At 42.1% G+C, this 15,027-nt stretch overlaps 1 protein-coding gene across 2 annotated transcripts in view; it reads right to left on the bottom strand.

Annotated features, from left to right (window-relative positions):
* Window positions 1-341: 341 nt before the first annotated feature.
* LOC123506172 (potassium channel subfamily K member 1-like) overlaps window positions 342-15,027 on the bottom strand; it is a 207,017-nt gene continuing 192,331 nt past the window's right edge. The window contains exons 1-7 of one of the 2 annotated variants that reach the window (XM_045258087.1): window positions 14,613-15,027; window positions 12,844-12,984; window positions 8,901-9,073; window positions 7,194-7,419; window positions 6,634-6,803; window positions 5,480-5,615; window positions 342-1,171 (exon numbers count right to left, since the gene is read on the bottom strand). The exon at window positions 14,613-15,027 is cut by the window's right edge and continues 557 nt beyond it. In XM_045258087.1, coding sequence (XP_045114022.1) covers window positions 5,481-5,615; window positions 6,634-6,803; window positions 7,194-7,419; window positions 8,901-9,073; window positions 12,844-12,984; window positions 14,613-14,940 — 1,173 coding nt within the window. In that variant the 5' untranslated portion in view covers window positions 14,941-15,027 and the 3' untranslated portion in view covers window positions 342-1,171; window position 5,480. Of the gene's footprint in view, window positions 5,616-6,633; window positions 6,804-7,193; window positions 7,420-8,900; window positions 9,074-12,843; window positions 12,985-14,612 lie in introns of both variants that reach the window. The other variant, XM_045258088.1, reaches the window with a different exon arrangement.

The raw sequence follows: 15,027 nt of genomic DNA, 5'->3' as shown, positions 1-15,027 counted from the left end.
GACACACAGCATCCTATCTTGTGCAGAAAACTGAAAGCTGGATAAAAAGTGGCAAGATCGTACAAACATTAAATAAAAAAAAATTTTCAAATCATTAGGAATGGTGTTACAAATATGAAAGCATCTGAGAATGATAAAGCTAAATGAAGTTACTTTACATAAGATCTGGCAAGGTGCATCAAGCACAATGCTGCACAGGCACGTCAAACACTGAGACACCTCTCACACATGCAACAGTGCAGTACATGAATGATTACTGTTTACATATACTTTGAAATGATGCACTGTATTAAGATCTTCACTAAATTTCCACATGACCAAAGGGGCACAAAAAATAGGTATGTACATAATCATATATATTTAGTATTTACATATGAACGTTTAGGGACTCACATAAGTATTGTATTGTCAACACAACGATAATTTCAGTTTATGTTTGGGCGGAATTGGAGTCTGAACTTACCGATCAATTTTGCATCTGTCATCCTAATGCACACAATGAGTCATGTCACGTATTTGTTCTCCTGATTTTACAACCAACCAATAAATAATATGCACATAATACTGATGTGTATGTTTTTACGTTATCAAAAAATATAGTCACAAAATAGAGCATATATTAATACTTGAAATTAATTTAAACCTAAGGGTAATATAAAAAATATGTTTTCTAACTAATCTTCACCTACAAACACTGTCATTATTATTATTATTAATTAGAGAACAGCTTGGTGTTTGACAAAAATGACACCTGCAATCACACTGTGTGGAGAAAGCTTTGGGCTACAGTGCACGACCATCACATTGAAACTGTCTGACTTTTAAATCAGAAAAAGGTGTTTTAAAATTATAAGATACCAAATCCAACAATTTTTTCCCATGATTAGAAAAGTTTTACCCTGAACCTTATCTATCAAGTAAAGGGAAAGTTTTCTGCCCTATTAACATAAGAAACTCACAATAATTAGTCATTTCTTAATCTTGAATTTCTGCAGGTGACAGATTCTTTCTAAAATCACGTGAATTCCCAGAGAACAGCATAATAAGTGTAGCACTGGTGTGCAGCATTACAGTATAGCTGTGGAATAGTGTTTCAGACTGCAGGAGTTCCCTTTATACACACACAGCCCACTGTCAACAGAGCCGCACTGCTCACCTCATGGCTAGTGACCTGAAGAAGTGAAGGCAGACCAGTACAGTGTCTTTTTACAGAATAATATTTCTCACAAGGAGTAATACTAAACCTTACCTCAAAATTCATCAATGTTTGCTTTGAGTTCATAGACACTGACATTGGTAATGGTCTGGATTAAGGCATAAATCTGGCAAACACAAGCCTCTCCCCAACACATGATGTCAGAAGCTACTGGCCATAGATTTAGTGCTCCCTGGCAGAGTGGAATTATATCAAGCTTCCTGAAAATGTCCACTGACTTAAAACTAATCTCCAGAAATAATTACTTCTGTATTTTGAGTTTGTGTTGGTGGTGGTATTTACATGCTTCACTATGCAGAGAGTGTGCCATGACTAATGTTAGTGACTTCAGGCATCCCACTGGAAGAGACCCTACCACACCCACACCCACACACACACACACACACACACACACACACACACACACACACACACACACACACACATAAATGCACACACATAAATGCACACACATACACACACACACACATACACACACACACATACATGAAGAGAGCTACACTACACATCTGACAACCATAACAATGTGGTTCACAAGGAAAAATAATCTTGATAAATACCAGAGTAACTTTCCGACAATATCAATTTCATTTGAAATCCAAGCAAGGAGTCAAATGTTCTCCCTTGGCTGTAATGACATCAGGTCCATGATAATGAATTAAGATAATTCCATATCCTTCATGGCTTGGGAGGCTGAATTGATAGCAGTGTTAATTTGTCAGTTGTGGAAAGCAAGCCCTCCCTTGGCCAAACACTGTGTGCAGAGAAAGGCATTGCCTGGGAGGAAGGCATTACAGATACTGATAGATGGGTAGACAGACACAGACAGATTTACAGACATGTGGGAACTGCAGCATCATGAACATACTGCATAATATTGGAGAGAAACTTTAAATGCAATGTCATGTAATATTCTGCTCGAAAAATTGTACAATTATTGTATGAAACTTGTCTTTATTCCTATCTTCCTCTCACACTCACACTCACAACCACAGCCATGAACACAACACACACACAGACAAACAGCATAAGATGTGGTGAAGTCCCTCTTTCTCCCTCCCACTCATGCTACACTCACACGCACTTCACTGCAAACACAACTTACGTATATCATATATTATATTCACAGTTAATATCTTTTTATTAATAACAAAGTATTTTCACAGACAGACAAACATTTACAAACACTTTTACCTATTCTATCAGTCAAATCTCTCCTTGATGCTTCTTTCTTTCTCTTGTTGAATATTATGCCCACACTGGTGCTGCACCCTTAGTGGTACCAGTGCCCCTTGGTGGACACACCCTTCACACTTCATGCCTGCATCCTCCTCCCACACAGACTACACTCTGTACACACCCAGAGCTAAACCTGACACGCACCACAGAGGAACACCACCACTTTGGTCTCTCATACACATTATTTGGGACCAGTTGAAGAAAATATGTTATAGTATGTATGTATGTATATTGAAGAGAAGATAAAGAGGAAAATAGAAGCATCTTAGATTCACAGTAGTACAAAAGGGCAACAAACATCTGGAGTTGAATAACTTTATACTGAGAGATGAGGCTAAGGAGCTTTACTAGATAGTGTAAGGGAGGATTTTGATAACATTTTTGTGTGATGTTGGGCTGATATAGATGGTGACTGCAGAAGAGAGGCTATACCACTGTTAATAACTTTTTAACTAGTTCTACTCAGTCCAATTTGGTCCTCCTCCAGTGGAGACTGAACAAGATGACTGGCAGCTCTTGGCAATGGACAGGTGGTGAGGCAATGGCTGAGGACACTGTCACTATCAAGACACTTGGCTAAAGAACAGTGAGCTGCTGCTTGTCATGGCCACCACTGAAACTCTGAACAATGTAACACTATTCACTCATGTAGTATAAGACTATGATGCTCCAGTGATTTATTTAATATAAAGCAGGAATGTTTCACAGTCTAGATATTATCCACTGGAAAAAAAATATGCATAAACAGACTAAGAGAAAGAGGGGGCTTTTAATTGTTTTTTTTTAGATGAAACAAGACTGAAAGAAAATTAAAGGGATCTGCTATACCATTCTTTTCATTATCTTAAAGTAAAATTTGCACAGGCAAGTCCACAACAAGCAGGAGCAGCTGAGTGAATGTGCTATTCAATGTTAATAAGAGGATGTTGATGTATGGCAGAGAATGACAAGGGGAATGCAGGCAATACAGTGTTTGAGTGCGTGCTTGAAGGCAGTCAGTCTGTGAGAGAGAGAGAGAGAGAGAGAGAGAGAGAGAGAGAGAGAGAGAGAGAGAGAGAGAGAGAGAGAGAGAGAGAGAGAGAGAGAGAGAGAGAGAGAGAGAGAGAGAGAGAGAGAGAGAGAGAGAGAGAGAGAGAGAGAGAGAGAGAGAGAGAGAGAGAGAGAGAGAGAGAGAGAGAGAGAGACTCACAGCATGAGCAGAATGCATGGGAGTAATAGGAAGGTGGACAACACAATTCACTTTCTACAATCCTATGAGGTTGAGCACACCGCAGAACAAGCACACAGTGAGTAGCACAGACACAGACGCCAAGCAGTATGTATCACCTTGCCTAGGATTGCCAGCACCCAAGGCAGGACAGGAGGGAGAGGGCCAGCAGGCAGCACACAATCCCTTATTATGTTAAGAATAAAAAGGCGAGGGAGGAAAAGGTGAATGAAACGACATACCTATCAAAATGGCCCTCATTCACTTTGTGCAATTGGCAAAGATGACTCAACGCACTAAACTAAAGTGAATATTCTATAATGCAATATAAAAAGAAGTAGTTTCATTAACCAAATAAAATCTTACATTCTTGACACATTACTGAGGAAATTAATTCATGTCTTTCCTCTTTTCCTATTATCCTTAATGGAATGAGTCTCTCTATCTTCCTCCTCTTGCTTCTCTTCCTCTCTCTCTCTCTTCCCTTCACATCAATAGTCACACTCCCTCTCTCTACATCTGTATGTTACAGATTATGACAGGACATGAAGCACCTCACTATCTCAGCCTCTTATTCATCTTCTCACCTGATATCCTGATTCAAAGTTGCTGGTTTTAGTGAGCCTTTTCCAACATATAGGTGGATATAGGTAGATAGGCATGTGATGTTTTGTACAGGCAGTGCCACACAGAGGCTTGATGGTTTATTGCAGCTTTAACAATTTTCTGATGTTCTTGAAAGTTTCAGTCTTATGCTATTCTTTCACTTATTGCTTTGTCTCTCAAGTCTTGTTTAATGCAGTCTTTTCACCTTATTCTAGGTCTTTCTCTTCTTTGTGTTCCCATCACCTCAATATCCCATTTTGACCAAAGATACTTAAGACATACTGTATCAAGGACAGACAAAACAGTTGCAAATATGAAGATGTTAACCAGATCACTTAATTGTCACTACCTGAGTCTTTGGATGAATTCAAGTTCTGATTTCATAGAATATAATTTGATTATTCCAACTTAAGTGCAGAGAGCAAGTGTGTGCAGTTCCAGAGATTGTCATGGCAGCCAGACTTCAAAAATTTCTAATACTTTGAGTCCCCATTGCCTTTTGTAAGTGTAGTTATTGTGCAGCCTTCACCCTTGTGTAGGAAAGGTACAGTGGTCTTCAGTGGCCCTCACATCACACTCTTGTGACACCTGGTGCGTCATAAAGCAGCCTTTTCACATAAGCATTTCCACTTAACAAGAAACTGCCCAACAGAATTCATTGTCACAGAAAAATAAATATATATTCTTTCTTTAATACAATGAGACGTGAACCTAGTGCCGTAACTGAGGCCCGTCCTCGCTGTGGCTCCCAGAAAAGTGGAGCGGAGCATTAATTCTTCTAAGTTTACAACATTTCCACCACTCTGCTTCTTCTGAGAAACAATTAAATGCAAGTGATAAGAAAATACATGAATTAATACCTGTCTGCAACACCACACAACAGCAAAAATTTGTATTAGTACACCTCTTGGTTTTAATTGAAATACGAAGTTTCGAAAAGCGTCAATCCTAGAGTAGCACTGGAAGAATTCAATATTTTCTCTAATACATCATTTGTCGAGTTTGAAAGAGAGCAAAAGAGTGAAAGAGGAAAGAGAGAGAGAGAGAGAGAGAGAGAGAGAGAGAGAGAGAGAGAGAGAGAGAGAGAGAGAGAGAGAGAGAGAGAGAGAGAGAGAGAGAGAGAGAGAGAGAGAGAGAGAGAGAGAGAGAGAGAGAGAGAGCGGGAGTGAGAGGCGAGGGAGAGCAGGACACAGGGAGGAGTGGCTAGCTACCTTAACCACTGCCCTGGTTGGTGGGGATGATGGGAGGCATCTGGGCGTGGACGGGGGTGGTGTCTTCCTCGGGGCTGGGTGAGTCCACCGGCCGGGAGACAACCTTCACATTCTGCCGCACTGGCTGGTCGTTGTGCTGTGGGAATTTGTGGACATAAACACAAGAAAATAATGGAAGCTGCAGGAAACCATCAGGTCTGCAGGTGCCAGCTATGTGGTAAGCAAAACACACACACACACACACACACACACACACACACACACACACACACACACACACACACACAGAGAGAGAGAGAGAGAGAGAGAGAGAGAGAGAGAGAGAGAGAGAGAGAGAGAGAGAGAGAGAGAGAGAGAGAGAGAGAGAGAGAGAGAGAGAGAGAGAGAGAGAGAACATGACTTATTCAAACAAAACTCATCTTCTGTGGAAGGTAAATGAACCAGAATTCATTTGAATATGATTCTAACCCTTTACTGAAGTGTGTGTGTGTGTGTGTGTGTGTGTGTGTGTGTGTGTGTGTGTGTGTGTGTGTGTGTGTGTGTGTGTGTGTGTGTGTGTGGCAGAGCTGTTTGTCACATCTGACCACAGAAGAGAGAGAGAGAGAGAGAGAGAGAGAGAGAGAGAGAGAGAGAGAGAGAGAGAGAGAGAGAGAGAGAGAGAGAGAGAGAGAGAGAACCCTACATAACTGACAGACAGGATTGGGAAAAGAGTGATGCCAGCAGCGCTGCAACGAGTGTGTGATTGATAAGGTTACGAATGGACAGCGAATGCATTGCAGGTGCACGTTCTACCACAAGCGGTTCAGCCACACACACACACACACACACACACACACACACACACACACACACACACACACACACACACACACATTATTATTATTATTATTATTATTATTATTACACACACCACCTCCCCTCCCAGCCTGACAGCCTCGCACCAATGCTCCATACACACATTAGCTCCAGAAAATAGTACTGTAGTACAATAATAAAAAAAAATAATATAGATCTTGTTATAACATTATTCTGTCTTGCGTTTGTGTTTCCATGTTTTTTTTTTATCTAAAAATGTTTTCTTTTCTTCTGAGAGAGAGAGAGAGAGAGAGAGAGAGAGAGAGAGAGAGAGAGAGAGAGTTCAAAGTCGGCCTCACCTGAGTGTATTTAGGAGCGACGCCCCCCGTACCGCTGAGTCTCATCCGCTCTGGGTCGCCTGTAGCCAAGTCAGAGCCACGCAGCAGGAAGAGGCCGAGGTTGAGCTGCGGGATGTCATTGTAGAGATGGAGCAGCAGCATCACGAAGGTCAGACCAAGCAGCAGGTACGCTGAAACCACGCCACCTTATTAGCTATTGTAAAGTACGTTTATATAAGAATTGCTGGTTACTACTACTGCTACTATTACTGTACTACTACTACTACTACTACTACTACTACTACTACTACTATTTAGCTGCTATTAACAAAGAACAAAAGAGATAATATACCTATAAAACATCAACAAACTCGAAATAACGACCCTTCAACCCCTCGTCAAAGAGAAAAATAAACAAATAAATCAAATAAATAAGCAAACAAGATAATGTACATAAATAAATACATAAACAAAAAAATAACAACCAACGACACTGAAATACGAGACGACGAAAAAAATAAAGCAAAATAAACACACACACACACATACACACTAATGAATAATAATACAGAGACTCATACCAGTGATACATATTTTATAGAGGGGCCTCATGGGTTGCCTCGGAGCGTCTCCAGGGATGTAGTCACCGAGGCCTATGGTGGTGAGGGAGATGAAGCAGTAGTAGAGAGAGTCCAGGAAGTCCCAGCCCGGCTCTAGCTTAGCGAAGATGAAGGCTGGCACTACCATGAACAGACCGAAGGTGATGGTGCCGATGATGGCCAGATGAAACACTCTGATGTTGAACGGCTGTAGGGAGAGAACACACGATAAAGAAAGGAACGTAATGTGTGTGCGGGAGAAGATAAGGTAAATGCAAGAGAGAGAGAGAGAGAGAGAGAGAGAGAGAGAGAGAGAGAAATAACGTAATAGGAAGAGAAAATGACGTAAGGATGGGGGAGAAAAGAAAGTATGAAGAAAAACAGAGGAAAACACAACTTAATGAGAGTCGAATCAATTGCCCAAAACAATGCAGCTCTATAACACTTAAAACTTGTTTCCATATTGGCTCAAGGCTGCTCTCTCTCTCTCTCTCTCTCTCTCTCTCTCTGTAATCGTCACCACTCTATACATTCTTCCATTAATACCTTCATCCCCTTCTTGACGTCTCGCAGATCCCTTCAAGCACACCACGGATCTCCACTAAAGTCCCCCAGCCAGCCCTGCAGATCCTGAGCACATTTCTCTATTCCCTTCCACACGTCCTCCATGCGCCACATCCCGCTCCTTCACGCCTTAAACCCCAATGCACTTCACAGAAACGCTTTGCTCTCTCACCATCACTGCTTTCTAAGGCCTCCAGTTGAAGACACTCGTGTTTTTAAGAATATTTTTTATGGTTCTGGTGATAGATTGGCAAGATTTCTAGTTTAATGAAAGAAGAAACTGTCTAGAAAACCTGGCTAATTGTCTCTGTGGCCTTGGAAAGTTGTCGTAGTGAGAGGGGAAGGCGTTTTTTAATACTGGCGTTAAGTTAAACAAATCGTCCCTGCCACACACACGGGAAGAGGGACGAGGTAAACAATAAAGATGAAAACTGTGGGAAGGAACACCAGGATGAAATCAGTGAAGAAAGAATGAATTTGTACTATAGATAGAGGAACAAAATGGTAGGCTGTCTTTCATCTTAGTTTTTTTAGTAATACCAGGACGTAAATTTCGGAGCACCCTGTCTGCTTCTGTATTTGCCCTCTATACTTCTGACTTGAATTCTTTGAAGTGGAAGGTTTCAAGACACTTCTTCCCTACTTCTGGGTAATCCTTTGGCCATCTTCTTCATGGACTGCCACTTGAGAGGACATTCTTTCTTTTAAGCCTAGACTCTTACACAAACACACATATGGAGAGAAAAGAAAAAGAAGAAAAAGAAAGGAAAAGGAACAGGAAAGAAAAAGTAAAGATAAGAAGAAGAGGAGAAGAAGAAGAAGAAGAAGAAGAAGAAGAAGAAGAAGAAGAAGAAGAAGAAGAAGAAGAAAGGAAAGAGGAAAATAAAACAAAATAAAGGAAAAAAAAAAAAAAGAAAAAGAAAAGAAGAAGAAAGAAAAGGAAAAGATTATGAAGATAAAAATGAAGGAAAAGAAAAGAGAAGAAGAAGAAGAAGAAGAAGAAGAAGAAGAAGAAGAAGAAGAAGAAGAAGAGGAAGAGGAAGAAGAAGAGGAAGAGGAAGAGGAAGAGGAAGAAGAAGAAAAAGAAAAAGCAGCAGCAGAAGAAGCAGAAGAGAGAGTACCTACCTGATAGAGATGTCCCAGCTTGGAGTTGAGCCAGTAGAGGAGCCAGGTGGTGGGCAGCAGCAGCCTCTCCACCAGCGCCGTCAGGAGGATGAAGGTCATAGGGATGCCGATGATGGCGTAGATGATGCAGAAGATCTTGCCTCCTTCAGACAGCGGGTGCACGTGGCCGTAACCTGACGGAGGGACGCAGCCATGGAGGTCACGTGACGGGGGAAGAAGAATAGAATGGAAAAAAAGAGAGAGAGAGAGAGAGAGAGAGAGAGAGAGAGAGAGAGAGTCACGTTATGGGGAAGAACAGAACTTACACAACACAATGAGAGAGAGAGAGAGAGAGAGAGAGAGAGAGAGAGAGAGAGAGAGAGAGAGAGAGAGAGAGAGAGAGTCACGTAATGGGGGAAGAACAGAACTTACACAACACAATGAGAGAGAGAGAGAGAGAGAGAGAGAGAGAGAGAGAGAGAGAGAGAGAGAGAGAGAGAGAGAGAGAGATTTTTTCTACAAATGTCATATGTAAACAAAATGAGAAGTGGAGGAAAAGAAGAAAGATGGAAGGAAGGAAGATTCAATAGAGAACGAATGAATAAATGAATACATGAATACAGAAATAAATAAGTTTCTTCTACGTGCCTGACCCGCATTCGCTTCTCGCTTCTCTTTTGTTTCCTTGCCTTGCCGCGGCCTGTGCTGTCAACTCCCGCTCTCCCTCTCTCTCTCTCTCTCTCTCTCAAATAATATCAACCTATACCGTTTTCTTTTCATTTCTAGCATATTTCTAAATCATCTTTATGTAGAAACATCTTATATTCTTATCACTACAACTAAGTCACTTCTATGTACACACACAAACACACACACCACGTAAGCTCTCTCTCTCTCTCTCTCTCTCTCTCAAGCTTACGATGTTATTTCCTCCTTTTCTTCTTTTCCTTCCTTTAATATTCGCGATTATGAACTTATGTGGATTAGTTTTCTTTGATCTTTTCATGCTTGCGGGGAAATCTTTCGTGGAACTCCTGCGGCCACGATTTCTGGGAAGCTTTGACGGTAAAACATGAGGAGGGAGTCAGTATACGTAGGAGGCTGACTGGGCGGCGGCTGTGATGGTGGTGGAGGGGAGAGAGAGAGAGAGAGAGAAGCGGGGAACTACAGCTGGGACATGAAAGGGAAGCCAGCTGTGGAGGAGGAGGAGGAGGAGGAGGAGGAGGAGGAGGAGGAGGAGGAGGAGGAGGAGGAGGAGGAGGAGGAGGAGGACTTCTGAGACGGTCATTTCTAGTTAGATGGCTCTTTTCGGAATGTGAGTGGATGACTGACTGACTGAGTGACTGACTAACTGACTCTCTCTCTCTCTCTCTCTCAAAAAGTGGACCAAGGAATTAGAAAAATAAGAAAATAGATAAAGAAAAGCAAAATGTGGTACAGAATGATGTGTGTGTGTGTGTGTGTGTGTGTGTGTGTGTGTGTGTGTGTGTGTGTGTGTGTGTGTGTGTGTGTGTGTGTTCTAAGGGAATATTTAGTGATGGTCTCGTTTGATGTAGTTGTGTACGTATGATTGATTCCTTTTGTGTAGTAGTAGTAGTAGTAGTAGTAGTAGTAGTAGTAGTAGTAGTGTAGTAGTGATAGTGGTGGTGATAGTGGTGGTAGTGATGGTGATAGTGGTGGTGGTGGTGGTGGTGGTGGTGAAGCAAACATTCCCTCATGAATAAGGAACAAGTAATGGCCAGCTGGCGTGACGAGTGTACCCCGAAGACCACACTTGACCAACCAAGAGAGAGAGAGAGAGAGAGAGAGAGAGAGAGAGAGAGAGAGAGAGAGAGAGAGAGAGAGAGAGAGAGAGAGAGAGAGAGAGAGAGAGAGAGAGAGATAGTGTGAGTGAGTGAGTGAGTGAGCGGCTGGCTATATATTTACCTGGCTGATTGAGAGACCGCTCAATACTGCCTGACAGACTAAGTAATTGAAAAGACCAGTTGAATGAATGCCTGGCTGACAGATCAACTGACTTACTAAATGACTGACTGACTGACTAAGTGAGTGAAAACTGACTGACTGACTTAGTGGATGATAAGAGAGGTTAATAGAATAAATGACAGACGGAATAAGTGAACAGAACCTTCGTAACTAACTGACTGACTGACTGACTGACTGACTGACTGACTGACTGACTGACTGACTGACTGACTGACTAACTAACTGACTCGCTCACAAAAACTGATCATATAAAAAAAAACTGATGAAGAAGAAATGCAAATAGTGAAAATGAATGACCTGACTGACTGATTGACTTACTGAATGAATGAATGAATATTTACTCACTAACACTCATTGACAATTAATAGAAAAATTGAAAAAAGGAAGAAAAACAGAAAAATAACAGAAAAAAATTACCAGATACACACAAAAATGAAAATAAAACACCCCTGCATTATTTTCTATTTCTGGGTACACGAGAAGAAATAAATAGGGAGAAAAAAGAGAGATGGAAAAAAGAGAGAGGGGAAAAATCACAGGCAGGTCCCTCGCAATGGAAACTGACTGGCTTCCATTGGGTCGTTTTTTTTTCCCTCGAGGTTCTTGTGAGGAAATTTTTATTTTTTTAATTTTTTTCCTCTGTGACGTGTTTGGTGAAGTGAGGACGAAAAATCACCCAACAAAGGAGAGCAAGGAGAGAGTGGAGCTGCAATATTTTAAAGCACCCCACCCCTTCTCTCTCTCTCTCTCTCTCTCTCTCTCTCTCTCTCTCTCTCTCTCTCTCTCTCTCTCTCTCTCTCTCTCTCTCTCTTTACAATATTCCTCATTTTCTCTTACCTTATTTTCTTTCCTGCTACTTCTATTTTCTTTTTCTCTCCCTCTTAACGTATATTCTCCCTCCCTCTTGTTCACACTCACCAGTACTCGTTAACTCTCGACTCAAAACCTCCACCATTTTTCTTTCACTCATATTTCCTTCATCTTATATTAATATCCTCAATTATTGCCTTATCTTTCCCCGTTCCCTTCACCCCAATCTCTTATTCCCACCTACGTTCTCTTCCTCTTCTTTATCAGTGGACTATTTCTTACATTGCTTTTTTTGAGATTTACCTATCTTATTTTTTTTGTCTTGAGATTGGGCTTAAGGGTGAGGGTGTAAAGAAAACGGGGAAACATTAGGTATAAACTCTGGAAAGGTAAACAAATATTAAAGTGAGGATGTTTTGATGCACCGTACAAAAATATGATAGGAGTGATAAAGAAATGATCTGTCCCTCACCTGTACATCACCCACTCATTGACCAGTATTCTGAAACGCTTTGTTCTCTCGCCATCACTGCTTTCCAAAGGCCGTAGTAGAAGATATTCGTGTTTTTTAGAGTATTTTTTATAGTATTGATGGATTGGCAAGCTTTCTAGTTTATTTAAAGGGTAAACTGTCTTGAAAACCTGGGTAATCGTCTCTGTGGCCTTGGAGAATTATCGTGGTGAGAGAACAAGGCATTTCTGAATATAGCTGATTACTTCACACCTGTAACACACTCATCTGCATCTCGTACCCTTACATAATTCCTACACACACACATACACACAAACACACACACACACACTTAAAACACTCCCCCTTCCTTCCCCCTCCCAACCACCACCACTAGAGACATTTTAACCTACCTGAGATAAAACGCAGACTTAAAAACATGAACCAGATCTCGTACTTCACTCTATCTACTGACTGAAATCCAACTAAATCAACGAATAATGAAAATACAGAAACGAAATCAAGTATGTCTAAGTTCCCAGCATGCCACGCGTCACTACGTACATGAGAAAATAAGAAAAGAGGCAATCTGCAAGAGGCTGTCAGACCTACACGTGGCAGTCCTTGTATGAGAAAAGCTGGCTAATTCCCTCTATTATCCCTACCTATAAATTCATCTAATCTTCTTTTAAAGCTCCCCATTGACTAAGCACTTACCTATGGTGGTGACGATGGTGCTGGAAAAGAAGAAGCTCTGACCGAAGGACCAGTTGTGTTCCCCCGCCGTGCTCTTCGCCGCCGACACCCCGCGGTTGTTGGCGGTGATGATCTCCACTATGAGGTCCTCCAGCGCCGAGTCTGTGGGAAGAGCGGAGCGTTAGGCAGGGGATCAATTAGGACATGGGGATCACACGCAGACACACATGCTTAACAGGACTTATGCGTGTGCTTAGGGATGTGCTTAGATTCGTATTGGTATCACACACACGAACATGCACACGCACACGCACACGCACAAACACACACACACACACTTCACCTCGTATTCAGAAACGCTTTGCTCTCTCACCACGACTGATTTCAAATGTCAGGACTATTTCTCTGGTTAATGGTGTAGAAATCTTGTTAAACTGCCCCTAAAATTATAGAAAAAAAAAATTAACTCCTCACATACTGAGACGTATTTTTACCTTGAATTCTGGGTACGATTAGACGATTTTATTGACATTAGGAGGAGTCTACGAAGATCAGAAGATTAATGGCCAGTCTTCACTATTTTCATCCCCACATAAGTTTTTGAAGCTGAATAAAATCACCAAATAGTAAGCAGAATAAATATGAAAACGTGTCATGGTACTGAAAAGGTAAAAAAAAATTTCCATAACTTCAACTAGAGCATCTTAAAGTAGTTGGGGCTTACAAGGATAGCATTTTAGGGCAATATAAAATTACTTAATGCGATTTGTGCGGCCGTTACTACCACTCTTCATAACCAATACAAAACATACTAATTCTAACGGGGGTTTCATGACCGCTCTAACACATACCAGACTGAAAAAAAAAGTACAGTGCAGTAAAAGGCCCCCCCACACCCACACATCCCTCCAGTATGCAGTGCCATGGAAACAGGTGGTGAAAAAATATAAGGGATGGGAAAAAATAACTGACGTGGAATATTGAATGGCAAAGGATGAAAGGGAAATTTATCGCAGGTGAAATCTACTCCTATCGAGCGATCTGGGGAAAGAAACATTTTATAGGAGAGACTAGAGAGAGAGAGAGAGAGAGAGAGAGAGAGAGAGAGAGAGAGAGAGAGAGAGAGAGAGAGAGAGAGAGAGAGAGAGAGAGAGAGAGAGAGAGAGAGAGAGAGAGAGAGAGAGAGAGAGAGAGAGAGAGAGAGAGAGAGAGAGAGAGAGAGAGAGAGAGAGAGAGAGAGAGAGAGAGAGAGAGAGAGAGAGAGAGAGAGAGAGAGAGAGAGAGAGAGAGAGAGAGAGAGAGAGAGAGAGAGAGAGAGAGAGAGAGAGAGAGAGAGAGAGAGAGAGAGAGAGAGAGAGAGAGAGAGAGAGAGAGAGAGAGAGAGAGAGAGAGAGAGAGAGAACGCAGATCAGGATACAAGACAGGCATTGAGAGAGGCAGAGATGAGATGCCTTGTAATGAAGTGGAGATCAATGACACAATGACGATGAAAGGAGATTACAATGATAACTATTACGATGAAGGTCAGGAGGTGAAGGGAGCGGAGGGAGGAGAAGGTTCATGAGGCTCTGCTGTGATCCTGATGGCGTGGTAGTGACGGGGAGGAAGTGTGCATGACGGAAAGACCTTTAGGATGACATGCTGACATTATACACAGAAACTAGAGTGAAAGGGAGAGAGCACAGTTATCAGCCAGTCTTTCTCTCTCTCTCTCTCTCTCTCTCTCTCTCTCTCACACACACACACACACACACACACACACACACACACACACACACACACACACACACCTGATACACACGGATACTGCTTCAAAAACTCCTCTCTGCTCTCCTTTAGTTTCAATGCCATTAACTCCTGCAGGGGCTCCTCTATCTGTGAAAAGAAGGCGGCCCCCATGAACAGATAGCCCCAGTACACCACCAGGTACCCGGCCAGCACCATGTCAGGTAGCCTCGGACGCCGCCACCGCCGCCCGTTTTCATGCCCATCCTTCGCGCCTCTCACACCCTCCTCGCAGTCTGATTCCCCGACGTTCTCCGCATCGCAGGCCCCCGTGTTCCCCTCCAAGAGATAGTAGTCCTCCCCAGAGCAGCAGCCTTGGCACGCCAGAAGCATTTTTAAGGTGTTTGTTCAAAATTTTATGTCACTCTCTCAGCTGCTCCCGTCCTCGTCTTGTCACATGGCTGGCGGCATCACATACTT

This window comes from Portunus trituberculatus, chromosome 19 (assembly GCF_017591435.1).
Source record: "Portunus trituberculatus isolate SZX2019 chromosome 19, ASM1759143v1, whole genome shotgun sequence".
Taxonomy (NCBI): Eukaryota; Metazoa; Arthropoda; class Malacostraca; order Decapoda; family Portunidae; genus Portunus; species Portunus trituberculatus.
The sequence above is the reverse complement of the archived record's forward strand: the minus strand, read 5'-3'. Positions and strand labels throughout refer to the sequence as shown.